The sequence below is a fragment of the Malaya genurostris genome, chromosome 3, assembly GCF_030247185.1.
Source record: "Malaya genurostris strain Urasoe2022 chromosome 3, Malgen_1.1, whole genome shotgun sequence".
NCBI classification, from domain to species: Eukaryota; Metazoa; Arthropoda; class Insecta; order Diptera; family Culicidae; genus Malaya; species Malaya genurostris.
In genome coordinates, this window is record NC_080572.1 from 301,916,254 (window position 1) to 301,937,525 (window position 21,272).

The 21,272-nt window shown below is 37.0% G+C and overlaps 1 protein-coding gene across 5 annotated transcripts in view; it reads right to left on the reverse strand.

The window, feature by feature from the left end:
- Window positions 1–21,272, reverse strand: part of LOC131439439 (lysophospholipid acyltransferase 6) — a 95,509-nt gene that overhangs the window by 19,233 nt on the left and 55,004 nt on the right. For 2 of the 5 annotated variants that reach the window (XM_058610439.1, XM_058610438.1), the window contains exon 2: window positions 17,346–17,706. The exons of the other annotated variants lie outside the window; for them this stretch is intronic. In XM_058610439.1, coding sequence (XP_058466422.1) covers window positions 17,346–17,414 — 69 coding nt within the window. In that variant the 5' untranslated portion in view covers window positions 17,415–17,706. The remainder of the gene's footprint in view (window positions 1–17,345; window positions 17,707–21,272) is intronic. 5 annotated transcript variants of the gene reach the window in all.

Consider the following 21,272-nt stretch of genomic DNA (forward strand, 5'->3'; position numbering starts at 1 on the left):
CCCACGGATGTTTTGAGCAAACAGCACAGAGCAAAAAGACGTTGATTGACGGAGCCGACAGATGATTGGTACGGGGCACACACTAATTGAAACGCTTATCAAAATAGGACGACACCCGACCGAATGACGCGAGAGCTCGCCAATTCATTGTAATCGGAGTTCGTTACTGTGAAATGCAATTTTATACTTAACATGCGATTTATGATTCGGATGGAATAATGCCTAATCTTGTTTTGGGCTATGTGGTGAAACTGTGGCTTGATTCGTTCGAGATTTGGTTTCAATTTTAAAATCTCAACTGATTCGAAAATTGTAGATGAACTATGGACCGTTTGAAATAATTTCTTACCTTTCTTCTAGATGAAGTCGAAATAGTTAGACATGAAATTTAAAGAATTCAAGTTTTCATTTTCATTGGGGCTTGTGTTAAAACATTAATAGATAGATGGAATAGCGCTCGACTTCTGCGTGATACTTCGTGCTTTTAGGAACGTGTTCTACTCTTGTTCCAGACTAGCGCAATTGGTAGAGCATTTCAACGGGAGGAAAAGGATGTAGGTTCGAGAGAAGGGTGTAGGTTCGAGTCCTTACTCTGGGCGACACTTTGTCGCAAAAAAGTCATTTTTTCCTTATTTTCACGAGTCTGTTACTCTTTATTAGTGGTAAGTATAAAATCAAGTTTTCGTTTAATTGTGTCGTTTTTCATTAAATCGTTGGGAGCTTGGGAGCTATCAAATGAGCAGAAATGTTGTTATAAAAAAATACCTGGACACTAAAAACCTGTTTCAATCCACCTAGTGGTGTAATGATGCCTTTCTCATATCAATCTTTCTATCTTTCACAGTATTATATATACTGTGGTAAACTTCAAAATAATTTTCTTCGATTCTTGAAGGAATAAACGGAATCGCTTTGTTTGGCTATCTACTGATAATAACTACTGATTTAAGCAGTTGATGTCGATTTAGAACTTTTTTAAAGTAATTTGTAAGTAAGTAAGCGATGGTATAAAATTTTTAACACACTTTACCCTATAATTCCGAAACCGGTAGTCGGATTCAGATAAAATTCGAAAGTTTTGTATAGAACCAAAAGACCAATCATTTGAATTTTAGTTTGTAAAAATCTGTCACGCCATCTTTAAGAAGAATTAGTACGCATATTTCCATTTTTGCATATTTTACCCCATAATCATTATCGTCAGCGAGGCTATCATGGATCGTGCAAATAACTACATCTCATTCGACCAACATGGGTTTATGCCAGGACGATCAGTAACAACTAATTTAATGACGTTTACGTCAAAGTGTATCGCTTGCATGGAGACTAAGGCATAGATGGATGTTATCTATACGGATCTAAAAGCTGCTTTTGACAAAATTGACCATAAAATACTGTTGTGCAAACTGTCTCATCTCGGGTTTTCTGCTCAGCTTGTGTCGTGGTTAAATTCGTATCTTTCTGGTAGGATTTTACGAGTGAAATTGGATAATTGTACGTCATCGCAATTTTCGAATAGTTCTGGAGTTCCACAAGGCAGTAATTTAGAACCATTGCTATTCACACTGTTATTCAATGATGTTTCATTGGCTCTGGGAGATGGTTTCAAACTGATATATGCCGACGACTTGAAATTGTATGTCGTAGTTCGAACTGTGGAGGATTGGCGGCGATTACAGCATCAACTACAACTCTTCGTCAATTGGTGCTGCGTGAATAAACTTTTTATCAACGTTTCAAAGTGTCAGGTGATGACGTTTCATCGTAATATGCATCCTGTTAAATTCGACTACTGTATTGGTGGTTCAGTCCTGACTAGAGTGAACCTGGTGAATGATTTGGGAATACAAATGGATGAAAAATTGACATTCGATTCACATCGATCATTAATAATCACGAAAGCGTTACGCCAATTGGGATTCATTTCTAAAATCGCTAAGGAATTCAAAGATCCACATTGCTTGAAGGCTTTGTACTGTTCACTGGTTCGGCCAATCCTTGAGACCGCGTCAGTTGTTTGGTTTTCATCATCAAATTTCGTGGTGCATGCGAATTGAACGTGTTCAAAAACGCTTCGTTCGTTTGGCACTGCGACACCTGCCGTGGCGAGATCCAGCAAATCTGCCACCCTATCCTGATAGATGTAAACTAATAGGAATCGATACTTTGCAACGTCGCCGAAAAATTCAGCAAGCATTGTTCGTCGCAAAATTGATTAACGGAGAGATTGATGCACCTGAGTTACGTTGTGAAATGAATTTTCGGACACCGAGTAGAACACTGCGAAATGCAACTCTGCTTCAGTACAGATTCCACAGGACTCTTTACGGATATAATGAACCGATAGCCGCTTGTATTCGAACGTTCACTGCAGTCGAAGATTACTTCGAGTTTGGTGAATCATCTAGTCGCTTTGCTAGTAAAATTAAACGATGTGCCATTATGTTTTGACAATGTTTCACAATATTTATTTTTTATGTTATTTACTTAGTATGTAGTTAGCCGTTTTAAGATTATTGTAGTTGTTTTGTTCTTGTTTTTGTTCCTGTAATTGTTTTAAAAGATGGTGGTTTTTACGCCCGTATGAGAATGACAAACAAGACTCAACTCAAATGGGCTTTTTCCCACCCAATCTGTCCATTTAGATTCGTTTATCCGATGGACATAAACAGAAATAAATAAATAAATAAATACTAAAAATAATTCCGGAACCGGAAGTCCAATCCAAACAATATTCAGGAATGCTGTATGGAATCACAAAACCTTTCATTTGAATCTAATCTTGTGAAAACCAGTTCAGTAATCTCTGAGAAAAGTTGGTGCAATTATTTTAACAATTTTTTGCATATTTTATCCCAACTTTCCGGAACCGGATGTCCGATCCAAATAATATTCAGGAATTTTTTATGGGACTACAAGACCTTTTTTATTTGAATCTAAGTTTGTGAAAATTGGTTCATCCGCTTTTATGACATTGGAGTGACTTCCGGTTTGGAGTACACGATCACTTTTTTATACTTCCGGAATCTGAAACGAAGATCCGGTATACCCAAAATCAAGGTATTTGGTCATCAACTAACCAAATGTGTACAAATCGAGAATTATACGGATCTTTGAATGTATTTGATTGAATCTTCGAATGGTATATGACATGCGACCCTTCGGGCCACGGTTAAAAAGTTGGTTTTTACATCCTTTGCATAACCTTTTTATATTAGAAAGGCAAAAAATATACTAGGGAAAAAGTGGAATCCGACTACCGGTTTCGGAATTATAGGGCTTTTGCAAGAGTCAGAAAACGTGCACATGTTGTTTTTAAATGAAGAAATTATAGTTTCAATAAATTTCAAAACAAAATTACAAGCATCAAAATTTTTTAACAAATTACAAGCATCAAAATGTTCTGCAATCTGTTTCGAACCGTTCGGTTGGTGGACCATCGGCGGGGGTCGAGGTAAACTGCATTCGATGCGATGCTTTGTTGATTTCAGTTCCCGCATCCTGGTTTTGAAATTAAATTTGTTGATTTGGATAAATCGATGAATAGAAATTCAAATGGGATTATTTTGGACATTATCTTTGTGCGTAGAGTGGCTCGATATGGTAAATAGTAAGTTTTAAAGCCTGTTCGCACTATACCGGGACGACCGGGACGATTTTTTTTCCCATCGGCGATGACTGATCTGCCGGCGTGTGTATGTATTGGAATCCCGGATCCGGGATAAAATCCATTTGGTTGCCGCCGATATTCCTAATTTTATTCGAAATTTTCCTTCTTACCTTTGAATACTAATTCCAAAGCTTAATAAAAATGCAACAGAAGCATCCAAATTATCCTTATTTTTCAAAACGAGCTTTCATTGTGCTGTAATTGATAACAACTAGAAAAACTGTGATGCTTCCCTATTGATTCAAAACTGCCTGCAAACCCTTAGAAATCGTTGTCATTGGATGAGACATGGGGTGTTGGTCCAGTTTCCGAAAAAAAATCATGTTGCTAACAAATATTACTCATATTTGAGTTAGTCACATTTTTCCCGGTTTTTCACTAAAATTCCCGACTTTTTACCGGTCACTTGCCACCCTGTGTAATTTAGAGCATTTCCAACGAGCGTAGGGCGCCTGTATATGAAAAATTGAAAATTTTTTGACTAATGTCAATTTATTGCTCTATTGATTGGTGAATCAATAGCAGTTCGATTTGGATAACTTTAGACGTTTTCAGCGAGTGTAGGGTGGCGCAATATGAAAATTTGAAAATAATAATAGTTCAATATTTTGACTTTTGCATGTGCGATGCTATATTGATTAGTGCATTAATTGCAATTAAAGTTAATTAATTTCAGATTTTCTAAGTGAGCGCTGGATGGCTTAATATATGAAATTGTAATTTTTATACTATTTACAATTCTACTGCTTTAAAACTAAAATTCTATTGCAATTGATAAGCAAAGCAGTAGCGCGTTAAATACTACAGTCGAAATCACAGGCGTTTCAACGATTTGCATGTTAGAAACCGATAGTCCACCACCACTGCTGTTGATATATTCATCAATATAGTATCCAATTTGCAAAAACAAGTCACAATTTTTTATATTAGGCTGCTCTGAACATTGAATTAGCAAAAGTTAAAATATTTCCATATTTTTATATTAGGCCACCATACGTTCACTGAAAATGTCCTAAATTCAAAATGTTCCAAAAATCAATAGAGCATCGGATCTGTAATTTAAAATACTCACATTTTTTTCAAATAGGACCACACTAGGATCGTTGGAAACGTCCAACATAATCCTATTGGAACTGCTATTGATTTACAAATCTTTAGAGCATTGAATCGACATTATTCAAAATTTTTATAATTTTCCAAATAGCACTACCTTGCGGTCGCCATAAATGTCCAAAATTATTCGATTCGAATTGCTTTTGATTCACAGATCAACAGACCATCGAATTGATCGAAAATTAAATTTTTGTCGATTTTCCAAATAGAACCACCCTACGGTCGATAAGAATGTTCAAAATTAAAAAAAAAATTGCTTTTGATTCAATATTTAATAAAACATCAAATTAGTAAAAGTCAAAGTTTTACCTTTTTTATATATAAAAACCTGTTTTAATCGACCTAGTGGTGTAATGATGCCTTTCTCATATCAATCAAAATATCATATATAATACTGTGGTATTCTTCAAAATTATTTTTCTTCGATTCTTAAAAGAATAATCAAAACAGATTTGTTTGACCGTCTACTGATAAAAACTATCAATTGGAAAAGATTTGAGGTCCATTTAGAAAACTTTTTACGGTTTTTCGCTCTTTTCAGTGATGGAATAAAATTTTTAACACACTTTACCCTATATTTCCGGATCCGGAAGTCGGATCCTGATGAAATTCAGGAATTACGTATGGGACCACAGGACCTTTCATTTGAACCTAAGTTTGTGAAAATCGGTCGCGCCATCTATGAGAAAAGTTAGAACACATATTTTCATTTTTTTGCACATTTTACCCCATAACTCTCGAACCGGAAGTCGGATCGAAATAATATTCAGGAATTTTGTATGGGACCTCAAGACCTTTCATTTGAACCTAAGTTTGTGAAAATCGGTTACGCCATCGCTGAGAAAAGTTAGTGCAAAAAAACGTTACATACACACATACGCACATACACACACACATACACACACAGACATTTTGCGTACTCGACGAACTGAGTCGAATGGTATATGACACTCGGCCCTCCGGGCCTCGGTTCGAAAGTCGGTTTTCACAGTGATTGCATAACCTTTCTATATGAGAAAGGCAAAAATAGGTATAGAATTCGCTCAAACTTTAGAAAAAGGGCCGAATGTCATATACCAATCGATTCAGGTCGACGAACTGAACAAATGTCCGTGTGTGTGTCTGTATGTGTGTTGTCAACTAAGAGGTCGAGATCTCAGAGATGGCTGGACCGATTTTGATCAAACTAGTCACAAATGAAAGGTCTCCCCGTCACCCAGAACGCTATTGAATGGTTTTGAGATCGTATGTTTACGAAGTTTTATGACAAAATTTTCAGTTTTTTGACAGTATCTGTCACATTTAACCTTGAAAACAGAATATGTTTCAATACTTAAATTCAACACGATAATAGCTATCCAACAAGCCATAGATTGTTAAAATCCGTCCATTTTCAACGGAGATATCGACATTTTTGTATAAGCGACTTTTCTCCCTATTCCAGCAGTAGTAGTTTTGAGCGCTGTATGACAAAGCATTGCTTGGGAGCAACGTGAAACATGATTTTTTATACTGTTACATAACTTTGTTTCTAAGTATCCAAAAGACTGTGTACAGACAATTTTTCATGACAATTTGCCTCGGACCGATTTTAGCACGGTTCATTTTTGGCAACATATTCGTTCGAATATGACATATGTAAACCAGATGATGGCAGAATTTTCGAGTTGAAAGCAATTCCATAATTATATTGTTTTAAACTAATTACAGCATAAATGCTAAAAAAAACATAACACCCATATACCATTCGAATCAGTTCGTCGAGATCAGCAAATGCGTGTGTGACAAATAATTTCACTTAATTTTCTCGGAGAAGGCTAAACTACAAACTCTACAAACTCAGATTCATATGAAAAGTCGTATACTCCCAAACAAGGTTCCTGCATTACATTCGGATCCGACTTCTGATTGCGGAACCACAGGATGATATGTGAAACGAAATTAAAATAATGCAATTCATTTTTCTCGTAGATGGCTGAACTGATCTCAGATTCAAATGAAATCTAAGAATCAACTATGATTCAAATGAGGTCTTAAAATCGTATAAAACATCTTACTTTTTAGTCAGATCCGACTTCTGGTTTAGGAGATACAGGGTGATTAGTATAAAAATGTCCATTTCACATAAATTAATCAGGTTTATCGGGTTTGCAGATTTGGATAGTCGACTACCAAATAAATTTATTACACTTTAAGCGGTATTCGTTTTTGGATTCGGAATGTACCCCCAAATTTTAATTCGCACTACAATTTCTCAAAGATGTCTACACACTCCTCAGGCGAATTTAACTGATTTCGGCTACACTGATTTTAGAATTCCGGTTCCAACAACGATTTGAAAGAAAAGCATTCCAAAAAAGCATTCACCTTTTTTTGAAAATTAGTCTCGGGGCGAATCTCTGCTAGTTGCCGCCTATAAAGAGAATCGAAGAGTAACGAAATAATTGGCACGTCTGACAAAGAGATCTGATTGAATCGCTAGCTGCTTGGGTAAAGGCGTCCTTCTTTTTCCATTGCTTTTCAGTACAATTCAGGTTCAAAGCGAACTAGAACTTTGATACTCATCCTGTAGAATTACGCGTTCAGACTACTTCCGCCATCTAATCGGATTAGAAGACGAATTAATTAGTTCAAATTGACTATTCATTAGAATTTCAATGACTGATTATTCGAAATATACAGTTTTTGTATTCGGAAGTAGTTGTTCTTACTACTTGTCAAAACGGTATATCTTTTAAAAAATACAACACTCAATAATATGTTCCGAGGTCATCGTTCCATCGAACAGCCCCGCCTAAATGAAATGGTTGCATCAAATGGATTTAAGCATTGCAGAAAAGCTTTCGATATCTTGCAATTGGCAACCAATGGACGCGTATTGCTTATGTATTCTAGTATAATCAACATTTTCCAATCGAACCAAGATTGCATTCAATATTTCTTTTTAAAGCAAAAAGCAGGTCGGATGGTTATAATATAATAAGCGATTTTGTCCACACCCTAGCACAGCCCTAAACTTGCTGATCAATAACAATGTGCACCGACCTTGCGTGTCATATCTCACATCTCATATACAGATACAGGGTGTCCCACGAAAAATTATGAATTTAAAAATGCAATAATAAAAGAAACAGTTTGTTTGATCATTGATGATTTCAATGATTGTACATTTATTTGAAAGATTGATTCATGAAATTTATTTATGAAAAATGCTTGGTTTCAACAGGACGGCGCTACGTGCCACACAGCACACGAAAAAATCGATGTTCTGCGAAACAATCTTTGAAAAAATTATGAATAATCAGCAGAAATGAAGATGTGAAATGAAAATTATAGAATGATTGTACTCAAGGGAGAGCGAGGATGTAAAGATATAGAACGGAAAGGTGAGACGTGACAAGGGTATTTCATGCACGCAGAAATCTTTTAGTAACTTAACTTTCAGCTTCTACCAGAGAAATCGAGCGTAGGCATCTGATCATTTTTTTTTTAATTGACAACCGCAAATGCCTAATCTTGGGTTTTCGGTGAGAAAACCAGAATATGCCTCCTATGAAGTCTTCGGATCGAAAACAACTGAGCTTTGAGCTCCCTCCTCAAGATTTGGCTGGATACAGCAACGGAGATCCTAATTTGAAATAACGATGAAGAGATTTTGTGGATTGTAAATCCAGCGTAAAGCCTTCAAACTCGAAGCATGGACAAATCTTCCTGGATAAATCACCATAAAACGAAATTAAACTTGTCAAGTAGAATGAGACTTAATCCCAAAAATTATGATTGTATTTAACAATCTGTCGTCTCACACACAGGATAGGAATTAAATGTAGTTCGAGGCGGTGAGTACACGACCCACCAGTAAATTGTCTCGTTTATCTTGCCGGCTTCAGGGAATTTACATTTGAATTGCTCTTCGTCGAAATAGATATTGTGTGCTTTGCCAAACGACGACAAAAGACACTCAGCGCTGTACGGGTCACGGGTACTCATGATGAGAGTAAGCAAATTTAACACTGCCTTCGTCGACCGAAGCTTGTCGGCAAGTGGATTAAAGAATTACTACTTCTTACAATGACTGTTTGTTCCCGTTTATGGTTGTTGGTTGGTGTGAAAGTGTAAGAAGCCACCCTCGAAGTAGAACAATCATGACGTACAACCACCAGAGCACCAAGGCGAAGGAAATTGCGACGAAATGAAAACAGTAAAGCTCGATTCACACATGGTTGTGTTGGTAGCCAGTGCCGACACGGACGCTGATAGTTTTTCATAGTATGAAACACCCTTAAAGTTATTCAAACTTGTAGCAAAGAGTGTTAGGTGCTATGATTTGCTTCGTGAATGATTCAGTTTAATTTTGAACTTGTCTGAAGTTTGCGTCATGCTTCGAACAAAAACATATGAGTAAGTATTGCGAAATTCTCGCGAACCACACTTCGAAGGAGAGCTGCAACAGGGTAAATTTCCAACCTTCTTAATATTACTTCAGTCTCACGTTCTGGCTGATGTTGTTCGAGAATCAAAGAATCAACAGTAGGTCGAATCCAAAATTTGCATCACGCACTAGCACTCTCTAAGACGCCAACGGAACGAACAGCCGAACTCGGTGAGACACGTCTAGCAAATTACTTGGAAAATGGTTCGTTCGAGCAAGCAGTAATCGCCCAATACTCGCTACTTACACGATGTTTCCAATGAAAAGCAAGGTGAACCGCACGAATGCTCCCTTACTAAACGGCACCTATATTGGTGTAATTATTCAATAAATTACCGTTAGGTTACAACAAACCATGACTTTGACCATGACCGCCAGCAGAAGCCGTGATTGTGATTCGATAGGTTGAGTTTACTTAACATGAATGGCGACGGAGAACTCAAAAGTTGACCTTGAATGATTAGTCTATAATTTGAAATGCACGCAAATTACATTAAATTAGAGCCCGAGTTCAAAAAAAGTTTTCGAAAATTAGGGATAAAGCAGGAGAGTTTTTATATGCTAATAAAACCAATCAGCTATGACGGATCGTTAAGCAACTGATGGCTGGCGCTTTCGTTATACGCGAGAACAGCTTTTGACAAATCTTTGTGACAAAATTGGTTACATTGATAAAAAAACGAAACGATTTACGGTTTCGCAAAACGTATATAAATTAAACGTCGGACAATGCATTGCATGATCACACAAATACTTGAAATTGTAGCAAGTCTCGTATGATTTTAATTTGTTTTTTTTTGTGTGTGTGTACCCTTCCAAGTGTGCAGAGCGATAAACCGGCGCAGCGCAAATTGTAAATATATTTACATTTAACGTATTTATGGAGCACATCGTCACATTCAAGTTATTACTAGTGTTTGTAAATAGTCACGAAATGAGTTTGCCGAGAGGTGCAAGTATAAAACTCTGCACCTGTGCTCGATGATACTGGTGGTGGTATTCAAGCGGATTCAAATCAAATGTTATTTATTTTCCACAGATATCAACTTGATACCACAGAAATGAGCAGTATTCACCACGATAAAGGCCTTTTCGGTGCAAATATTAGCTATCAAATCGTATCAAAATCAGTGACAGTGAAGGTTAACAGAATGAGCTGACTGTCGGAATGATGTGATGGAATTGAGTGTTTGCCTGTTAAGATAAGCAACTCTTTTGGATATGGTTACTGTTTTTTTAACCCCGGAGCAACTTGGTTAAGTGATTTTAGTGGGGGAAATGTGTCTTCTACAGGAGGGTAATATGACAAAACTAATCGAATTCGATGATAATCGATACTGTTTGACTGGAACAGATTCTTTCCGCACTATTCAAAGGTTGTCATAAGAGTAGGGGATGGCTGTTGTACTCTTGAAAAGGGGAAGTTAACTGTAAAATTTAATTTGGTCCTTAGAGTATGTACATACTCTACATTTCTCACTCGATTCTCTTAGAGATGGCTGAACCAATTTTCACAACTCTAGATTCAAATGAAAGGTCTTGCGATCTCGCACAAAGTTCCTAAATTTCATTAAGATCTGACCTCCGGTTCCGGAATTATAAGGTGATATGCACTAAAAATATAAAAATAATGTCACTCACTTTGCTCTGAGATGGCTTTGTTTCAACTGAAAAGTCTTAAGATGCTATAAGAATATCCCAATTTTCGTTTGGATCCAACCCCTGCTTACGGAGGTGCTTAGTGTAAAAATGGCAGTTTTAAGAATATTTTTTTCAAGTTATTTTTTTTAATTGCCTGCCACATTCCCCCACACCAAAAAGCTCAACAAGGAGCCCCTTGGTAATGGACGCAACAAATCTCAGGTGATTAACACTTGCATTATTAATACTAACTAGGAACAAAACCGAGATCACAAACAATTTATTTTAAAATGTGCAATTAACTAATTCCCAGTGGAAGTAAATTATATTAAATATATTTAAATTTAAATAATATTAGGTGTACAACTTTGCTTCTGCCGTTTTTCCCAAAATTTGAAGCTTTATTGCGAAAAAGTGCTTACAGATGTATTATTCAAAGTATTGTCCGTCGCTAGCGACAACTTTCTTCCATCTTTCCGGAAATTTTCGGATCCCGGCTCGAAAAAAGGAGTCCTTTTTTGACACTATCCATGAAGCAATCCATTTTTCCAACTCTTCGAAGGATTGAAAGTGTTGATCTGCCAGGCCGTGTGCCATCGAACGGAATAGGCGGAAGTCAAAAGGGGCGACATCTGGGGAATACGGCGGGTGGGGCAAGACTTCCGATTTCAGCGTTTCTTTTTGACCACTTTTGCGACGTGAGGCCGAGCATTGTCGTGTTGGAGGATGACTTTGACATGTCGCTCTTGTTATTGTGGCCGCTTTTCTTTTAGCGCGCGACTAAGGCGCATCAGTTGCGTTCGGTAGCGATCTCCTGTGATGGTTTCACCCGGTTTTAAGAGCTCGTAGTAAATTGTTGTTCATCTTTGAAGGTTTTTTCTCTTCCCCCATCATGTTTGTCTTCGACATCGAAATCACAATTTTTAGAACGTTGAAACCACTCCCGACACGTTCTTTTACTCAGAGCAGCATCACCGTAAGTTTCTGAAAGCATTCGAAGCGCTTCAGTTGAATTTTTTTCGAATTGTAACAGAAAAGTAAAACTTCCCGCAAATGGCGAAACAGACATTTTCGAGCGTGAATAATACGAAAACAAGAACAACTGTCACTGAAACGGCGATGACAATTCGTTAGGCACTGTTCACACTCACTTTAAAGGCATTATCATCTATGTATTTTAACCAGCCTCAGCCGGTACAGCCACCTATCGGAAAACGGCGGAAGCAAAATTGTACACCTGATAAAATACTGTTAACGTTTAACTAATCTATATGTATAAAAATGAATGTAAGTTTGTATGCTTGTAACGCCATGACTTCGGAACCACTGAATGGATTGCCACCAAACTAGGCACAGATACTTCTTGCATTTCAGAGATGGTTTAAGGACTATTTTTAAAGGGGAGGGAGCGTAGAAAGTGTTATAAACAAGGGGGGGAGGGATCGTGGAAAAATTCATATTACTTGACAAGAATCGATACGTTTTGGAGACCATAGAAACATTTTGCATACCTTAGATATGACTAAACGGGGAGTGGATGTAGTAAGTGCCTTTAAAAAGGGGGGGGGGGGGGTGTAATGTTTAAAACGGCATAACTCCAAAACTACTGAACGAATTGACACCAAACAAAGGTTTCATTAAAAAAATTATCTAATTTGACGAGAATCGGTACTTTTTGAAGACCATGCATACTTTTTGCTCAACTTAGATATGATTATAGGGATATTCGGTGGGGAGAGGGTGTAGTAAGTGCCTTTAAAAACGGAGTGTAATGTTTGTAACGGCATAGCTCCGGAACTATTGCACGAATTACTATAAAATTTGACACAGTTATTTCTTGCTCTTCAGAAATAGTCATAAAGGTATTTTTATAGGGGAGGAAGCGTAGCAAGTGTCCTTACCAGGGGTAATGAAAAAAACTTATTCAATTTGACGAGAATCGATACTTTTTGAAGATCATAGATACTTTTTGCTCAACTTAGATATGATTATAAGGGTATTCGTGTGGGGTGAATGTATGTTAGTACGTGCCTCTAAAAAGAGGAATGTAAAATTTGTAACGCATAACTCCGGAGCTACTGAACGGATTGCTATCAAATTTGGCACAGATACTTCTTGCTCTTCAGAGATGATCATTAGAACATTTTCAGGGAGAGTGTGTAGCAATTGTCCTTAACAGGGGGAGGGGGTCAATGACGAAATTTATATAATTTGAAAAGAATCGACATTTAGACTAGAAGGAGCGGTTTTTGGAAATAAATTTTCATCTTCCATTTTTTTGTAAAACAAGAGAAAGGCAAGAGTTTCAAGGTCGTAGTAGATAGTATTGCTGTTGTTAATTCGAATAGAACGCAATTTTCTTTAAAAATTTTTAAAGGAGCTGGTTCCATTCTGCCGGGAAATTCAAAGAACTAAGGGAAAATAATCTGTATCTGCCTATGAACGCGAGTGTATTCAAGTCTCAGCATAACTACGGAACAACTAAACGAACCGCCACTAAGTTTGGCACATGTACCAATGCACAGTGGTCCGGATCCACAATTTAGGGGGACAAAAACATTTGTGGCTTAGCCTTATACTTTAGAGCTATGATGTCTTCAGAACAAATGATCAGTGAAAAATAAGGCATATTGTGAAGCATATGGTATTAGGGTGTTTCTTATTATTAGGGTGATTCAAAAATTATTTTCCGTATGTGTTGAGATAGAGGACTGCACCCTTCAAGAAAATTGTAGGCAAACTTATATCAAGCAACTTTGCCGAAAACACTATTGTAGTATTTCTAACGGTTTTAGTGTTACAGCTATTTTAATAGAGTAACTTAGGGTGTTTCTAAAAAAATCAGATTTTTTGCTCTAGCTTTCTTATTTTTCACTTCTCGTTTTTGGTGTCTTTGAATATCTTTTAGAGTTTATTGAAAACAATTTTTTGATGACTAGCGCATTCAGGTAGCGTTTTCTGAACCGAAGTTATGAGCAAAACTAGTTCAACAACTGGTAATTTTTGAACTGCTATATCTAACATTAGAGCAAATGAAAAAAAAATCTGTTTCTTTCATTTGATAGGAAATACTTTCGAGTATGTTTATAAAAAAAATGGCGGACGAGATATTTTTTTAAATTTTTTAAATTGTGTTCAAACACTGGGTTTTTTCATTGAAAAATGCTCTTTTATGTAAGACATTTATTAGCTATCTATATATATAAAAATGGATGTAAGTTTGTATGTTTGTAACGCGATAGCTTCGGAACTACTGAAAGGATTGCCACCAAATTTGGCACAGGTACTTATTGTATTTCAGAGATGGTTTAGGGAGTATATTTATATGGGAGGGAGCGTAGCAAGTGTCATAAACAAGGGGGGGTCATGGAAAAATTCATATAACTTGACAAGAATCGATACGTTTTAAAGACCGTAGACCCATTTTGCATACCTTACTATATGGGGGGTGGATGTAGCAAGTGCCTTTAAATAGAGGGGGGTAATGTTTAAAACGGCATAATTCCGAAACTACTGAACGGATTGCTATTAAACCTGGTACATGTACTTCTTGCCCTTCAAATATGGTTATAAGAATATTTCCATGGGGGGAGGGAGCGTAGCAAGTGTCCTTAACAAAGGTGGTCATTAAAAATATTATCTAATTTGACGAGGATCGATACTTTTTTAAGACCATAGAAACATTTTGCATATATTAAATATGATTATATGGGGGGTGGATGTAGCAAGTGCCTTTAAAAAGGGGGGTGTAATGTTTGCAATGGCATAACTCCGGAATTACTGAACGGATTGCTATCAAACTTGGCACATGTACTTCTTGCTTTTCAGAGATGGTCATAAGAGTATTTTTATGGTTGGAGGGAGCGTAGCAAGTGTCATAACTAAGGAGGGGTCATGAAAAAATTCATATAACTTGATGAAAACCGATATTTTTGGAAGATCTGAGAAACATTTTGCATACCGTAGATATAATTTAATGGGGGATGGATGCAGCAAGTGCATTTTAAAAGGGGGTGTAATGTTTGTAATGGCATAACTTCAAAACTACTTAACGGATTGCTATTGAACCTGGTACATGTGCTTCTTGCTCTTCAGATGTGGTTATAAGAATATTTCCATGGGGGGAGGGAGCGTAGCAAGTGTCCTTAACAAAGGTGGTCATTAAAAATATTATCGAATTTGACGAGAATCGGTACTTTTTGAAGACACGTTTTGCACAACTTAGATAAGATTATAAGGATATTCTGTTAGGAGAGGGTGTAGTAAGTGCCTCTAAAAAGGAGTGCAATTTTTGTAACGGCATAACTCCGGAACTATTGCACGAATTGCTATAAAATTTGGTACAGTTATTTCTTGCTGTTCATAAATAGCCATTAAGGTATTTTTATAGGGGAGGAAGCGTAGCAAGTATCATTAACAGGAGGGGCCATGAAAAAAAAATCATAAAATTTGACAAGAATCTATAATTTTCGAAGATCTTGCAAACATTTTTCATACCTTAGATATGATAGATATAGGGAGTGGATGTAGCAAGTGCATTCAAAAAGGGGAATGTAACGGCATAGCTCCGACACTACTGAACGGATTGCTATCACACTTGGCATAGATGCTTTTTGCTCTTCAGAGATAGTTGTGGGCGTATTTTTATGGGGGAGAGAGCGTAGCAACTATCCTTAACAGGAGTAATGAGAAAATTTATTTAATTTGACGAGAATCGATACTTTTTGGAGACCATAGATACTTTTTGTGCAACTTAGGGTATTCATGTGGGGTGGATGTAGTACGTCCCTGTCATAAACTTTTTATAAAGAGGAGGGAATAGCAAGTGATTACATCGATGGAAGCCAAAGGTATTGTAGATCGATTGTGACGAGGAAGTACGGAAGTACGTTACAAGCACATATACATATTAAACTCGGAGGTTACTAAAAAGGTATTTATAGAGAGAAAGGTGTTTTAAATGTTCCTAACAAAAGAGTTCAAATATAAAACTGATCCAATTTGTGGAGAATACCATGAAAATTATGATTATTGTGAGATCTAAGATGGGACACTGATCATTCGCAGTCTGAACATGAACGGAGTATTGTTCGATCGGGTTTCCGTCTAAGTTATGTTTCACTACTAGAGTATTTCACTAAGCAGGACAACTTCGAGAATTTATTTTGTCGGCCTTCCCTTCACGAAACATTTCCGAGCAACGCCTGGTAATTCAGCTAGTATATATTAAAATTAGGTATTGCTGTCTTCTAGCGTGTTAAAACTAATTCAGTTGCATAGTCGAAAAGATGGAATACACTCAGTTTGGTTGTTACTCTATTCGATAATGCCATTACAGGATCAGACGTTAAAAGAAATCGTTTGAATACATCCTCTAGATTCACTAAACGATTGAATTTCTGCGTTTGGAACTGCCTATACTTGCGAATTGATTTATTTTGACTCTCTTGCGCTTCTTTACTGTACATACCAATAAGAAGCAAAGCATGTTTTATAATTGCAGTCCCATGCACCAGAAGTTTATGCACGGTTGGCGACAGAGCATACCATCCATACAGCTCCGCAAAACGAATTCTTGTTTGTTCAGCAAACTCCTGGAAAGCAGGTACCTAAATCTTCACTTTACTGTTTATCGACGTTAAGATTATAAAAAACCATTCTAGTATATTTCCATTTAACTCGGTGATTTGCGCTACTGTGTTATATTCTTTGAAAAATCTACGGGCACAGTTTCCGTTAGAGATACTACAGGCAAAGTTGCTTGATATAAGTTTTCCTACAGTTTTCCCGAAGAGTGCAGTCCTCTATCTCAACACACACGGAAAATAATTTTTGAATCACCCTAATAATTAGAACCACCCTAATACTATATGCATCAAAATATGGCTTATCTGTCACTGACTATTTGTTCTGAAGACATCATAGCTCTAAAGTATAAGGCTAAGCCACAAATGTTTTTGTCCCCCTAAATTGTGGATCCGGACCACTGTGCAATGCAATGTAATATAGTAATGTCCACTATAGTTTGACGACAAATAAACGAATAGATAAATAAATAAATAAATAAATTAATAACTAAATAAATAAAGTATCGCCGAATTAGAAGACTGCTTCTTTTATTTTGAATGTCGAATCAGGCCGTTGATTTTTTTTGGATATGTACCTAACATTATTCTACTTTTCGTTTGTTTTATTATAGCCAATATTAAACATAGCTTGAAAAATGACTGCACTGTTTATCGTTCAAAACTTAACCACTAATCATTGTCATTTTACGCTTATGTAAATTTGAAAACAAAGACACGCTTAAGTCACAACACATTGTTCGTTTTGTTTGTGCATTTATGATTGTGAACTAGTACGGTTTATTTGGCGAAATCAACTGGAAAATATTGTTAGTTTTATGTGATGGGAACACCGAGTATGCAATCTGGTAGGCTTATTTAACTGCTTCGTGATTCATTATGAGCTAAATGGCGATCAACTTACGTATTTATTCAGTCCAATATTGACAAGATAGTCACGTATCTTTTCCTGAATGTCCAACAGATAATCCATTTCGAGAATCGTGGCAATATAAATACACCTTCAACATCAATGGTCGGTCACCTGATCACTTTTGTTTTTGGTATTCAATAAAACGAAAATCCAACAGTTTTCAAACCATCAGTTAAAGGCACCAGTGTTCTATCTAAATTACACTGCTGTAATCAATGTGGACGGACTCATCGCCGAACGAAGCGGACCGTTCCGTATCGTATCACCGATTGATTATGGGAGCAGATATTTTCGCTTGACGCAGCAAACAAACGCACGGACAGGTGCCGGCAGCAGCGGGATCTGTGGGCTCCTGTCGGTTTCCGATGTACATACAGTGAAAAATATGAACGATTAGAGGCAGAAACAAACAGAAACTGATAATGGAAAACCGCTGCCAGAAATGGCCGACGGAGCTAATTATATAATTTATAGGGGTTCGTTCGAGAGCGACCTGATTTGCATCGTTCGAGTACCACCATCCGGCGTGGCGATAATCCTCCCACAGTGGAAATACCATGCATGCAGGGCCATCGCGAACGTATTGGTAATTGTTGAATCTAGCGGAGTATAGATTGATGATTGTTTTTTTTTGCCGAAACATAAACCAAACATTATTCAGAAGGAAAACAGAAGCAAAAAACATGAATGTTTTCTATTGGGAAAAAGCTCCCGGTTGCAACAATCAACACGGAATCATGCAATGAGTTTTTGTACCACGGCTGACAATCGTCCTTTTTCAAATTGCATATGCAATTTTCACCAGTGTCAAAATTTGTATCATGACCGACGAAGAACAGGAAAACGAAACTTTTTTCCCCTCCACAGAAATATGAATCGTACAATTTTTCTAGCTAGTGTGCATTCCGCAACGAATATTCTCTTTGGGAAATGAAAAATCTTCAATTTAGCAACAACAGATTCAGATTCCATGTGGCACATGTTAAAATTTTAATTTTAGTTTTAGAACATAATTCCGACTCCGTACGGCACACAAAAGGTGTCACTAAAGCTTCAATGATATTCAATTGAATCTACTTTACGTAATTATTCGTCTTCCCCAGATTCGACTGAATAAAAACTAAACATTTTGTGACCCAAGAGTCTTTAAAAGTTCACAGAGCACAACTGTTTAAGAGTAGTGAAACTTTTCCAGTGGTGAAACGATTAAATCAATTATTCAACGGACCGGCAAACTCTTCCTCTGCTGTCAAATATTCAAGATAAAACATTTAAAACTTTCTTCGTTTCCCGCATCAGCCCACATTTTCGGTGGAAATTGGGAAATTCATTCAACCGAACTCATCACGCTTCTTATCCTCCGGCCTCTGATGATCTTTTTATATCAATAGAAAAACAACATTATCGGACACGTTCCGGCCATTTTGTCTCCCCTCCCTTTAGTTACTTGAGAGGAGCTTGTGGAACATACATTTTTGTTTTTGTTTCTCGATTCCACCCTGCTCATTTAGTTGTCCTTCACCTTTCGGGGCTTCCTGATCCGTGCAAGCCAACCGTGTCCGTCTGCGATATCACCAAGTCCGTATCGAATATTTACATATGCATACGGTAATCGTACTCCAGTACAAGTAACTTGTCATTTGACATTCCAGCATTTTCTTTCTTTTGTCTATGCTCTAAGAATTACACAGCAAAATGTAGTCAAAACGGCATGGCATCAGATTGAAAAGCAATGTTTCGGTACTACATTCCGATGCCGGGACTTGAAATCTTGCATCAACAAGAAAAAAAAAATCGCAGAAACTTTGTTGTGTTCAGTTGATATGGTTGAGATATTCCTTCGAAACCCGATGCGGTATTAAAGAAGAAAATTTGTGGAGCTCGAATGTTCGGCAATGGATAAAATTTTTCATCCGAGTTGGTTAACCGACCACGATTGCCACGGGATAGAGATTTCTATTGTTGATCGGGTACGGGGTCGGGTTGGTAATGTGGGAAGATTTTTTTTCTAATCGGGTACGGGTCGGGTTCGGGACAATTACCTAGTGTAGCCTACTACGATCCTATGGAAAGTGAAACAATGAAAAAAGTGCACTCGATTTTCTTTCTTTTGTCGTAAATACGACTTACTTTACTATGAGGCGCCTTTTCAAAATGTACCCTCTGAGAGAGTGATAAGTTTTTGATCGTGAATATCTCTTGTTGTATCTAACGAATCAACATAATTTTTCTACATGCCATCGGAAATATGATCACAATTTTATGATAAAATTTTCAGTTGTGTGACATAATCTCAAATAATTCAAAATTAAACTTTTCTGAAATGTTTGGTATAAACGAGTATCAAAGGGGATAATCCATAAGGCGCGTTTGCCTTGCTCGTATTTTTAAAGCTCATAGCTTAGTGATCTGTGAAAGGATTTATATAATCTAACTACCAATAGAATCGAAAATTTTCAACTTAAACGTGTATATCAACAGCATTGAAGTATTTCAATAGTACACTATTGAAAAACCTGTCTCATTTGACCCATGTCAACACCAGCCAATCAGAACGCGTTCTGAGGAAGAGAACAAAATATCTGCTGCTGTGCAACAAATCGTTCGAGAAAAATGTTCCGAAAAGTGGCGAATATCGTAGTGAGTTCCTCAGTTTGGTCCTTCTGAATGCTAGAAACGAATCCCTACAGCATATTGATAGTTTCTTTCAATAAATTATGCAAATCCGAAATGAAATACTCGACATTAAAATTCTGTATGCTATTGTTATAGCCGTTAGAACCGCCTATCAGTGAAAAAGCTACAAACGAAATCAGGTAAAAACAAACCTCTCAACAAATATTGGATCAGTTTGGATTCTATCGCCACTGTGAGCAGATGTATTTTGTGTCGTTTGCAAAGCGACAAGAGCGATTACGTCACAGCTGCGAGTCATTTGCACTGGTGAAAAAACAACTGTGGAGAGCATTACACAAAATCAACCGTTCTAATGGCTCAAAAGTTTTCTAAAGAACTATCAGGATTTGTTGTTCGCAAATCGAAGGTAAATATCCCCAGTTTAGTGCAAATCTAGAACAGTTTGGTTAGCTTTGTGTTCTTTTCGGTGTGTGAAATTCACTGTAATCGAGATCAAGTGAAGCCTTCTTTGTTTTTGCGAAAAATGTTCCAGAATTTAATGTCGTAGAGAATTGCGCAATTTGACCCTTTGAATGCTAGAAACGAATCTCTATAGCATATTGATAGTTAGTTCAATAAATTAGGCCTATTGTATCATTGATCAACCTAGCGAATTAATGTTTTCTTTATTGGAAGATTATAATCGGTTGTAAACGCTACACCTACACCAACCATATCAGTATCGCACCCACGTACAACAGTTCAGCCTGGAATTAGATAACGGAAGTCAGCGGCATCCATCGGAATTCGAATTCAACTCCTCACTCTCCATTACAAACGCTTTCATAAAAGGTTCTTTTCAGAGCCACCATTATTTTATTATAAAGAACTATACTGGTTATTTCATAATATTTGTGTTTCAGAATGTTAAATGTAACTAATCTGTACTTTAGTTTAGGTGCATCGGTTCAAATTCTACATACATACAATTGATCAACTAATTGATATTTGGAAGTGTTAAGGAACATGTCAGTTGTTTTCGTATTCACGACATCCAGTTATGTCTCTGACATTACCCACCCGCCTTTTTTCCTAAGCTCAGGTTCAAATGAAAGGTGTTACAATTCCATTGAACCCTATAGAATTTCTTCAATTGGGTAGGTTGATAACCAAATATATTGATCTTGGGGTGTATCAGATCTTCGTTCCCGGTTTCGGAATGCCGTAAAAAGTGATCGTATATTCTAAACCGGAAATCACTTCAATCTCTCACAATCGGTTTGACCGATTTTCATATACTTA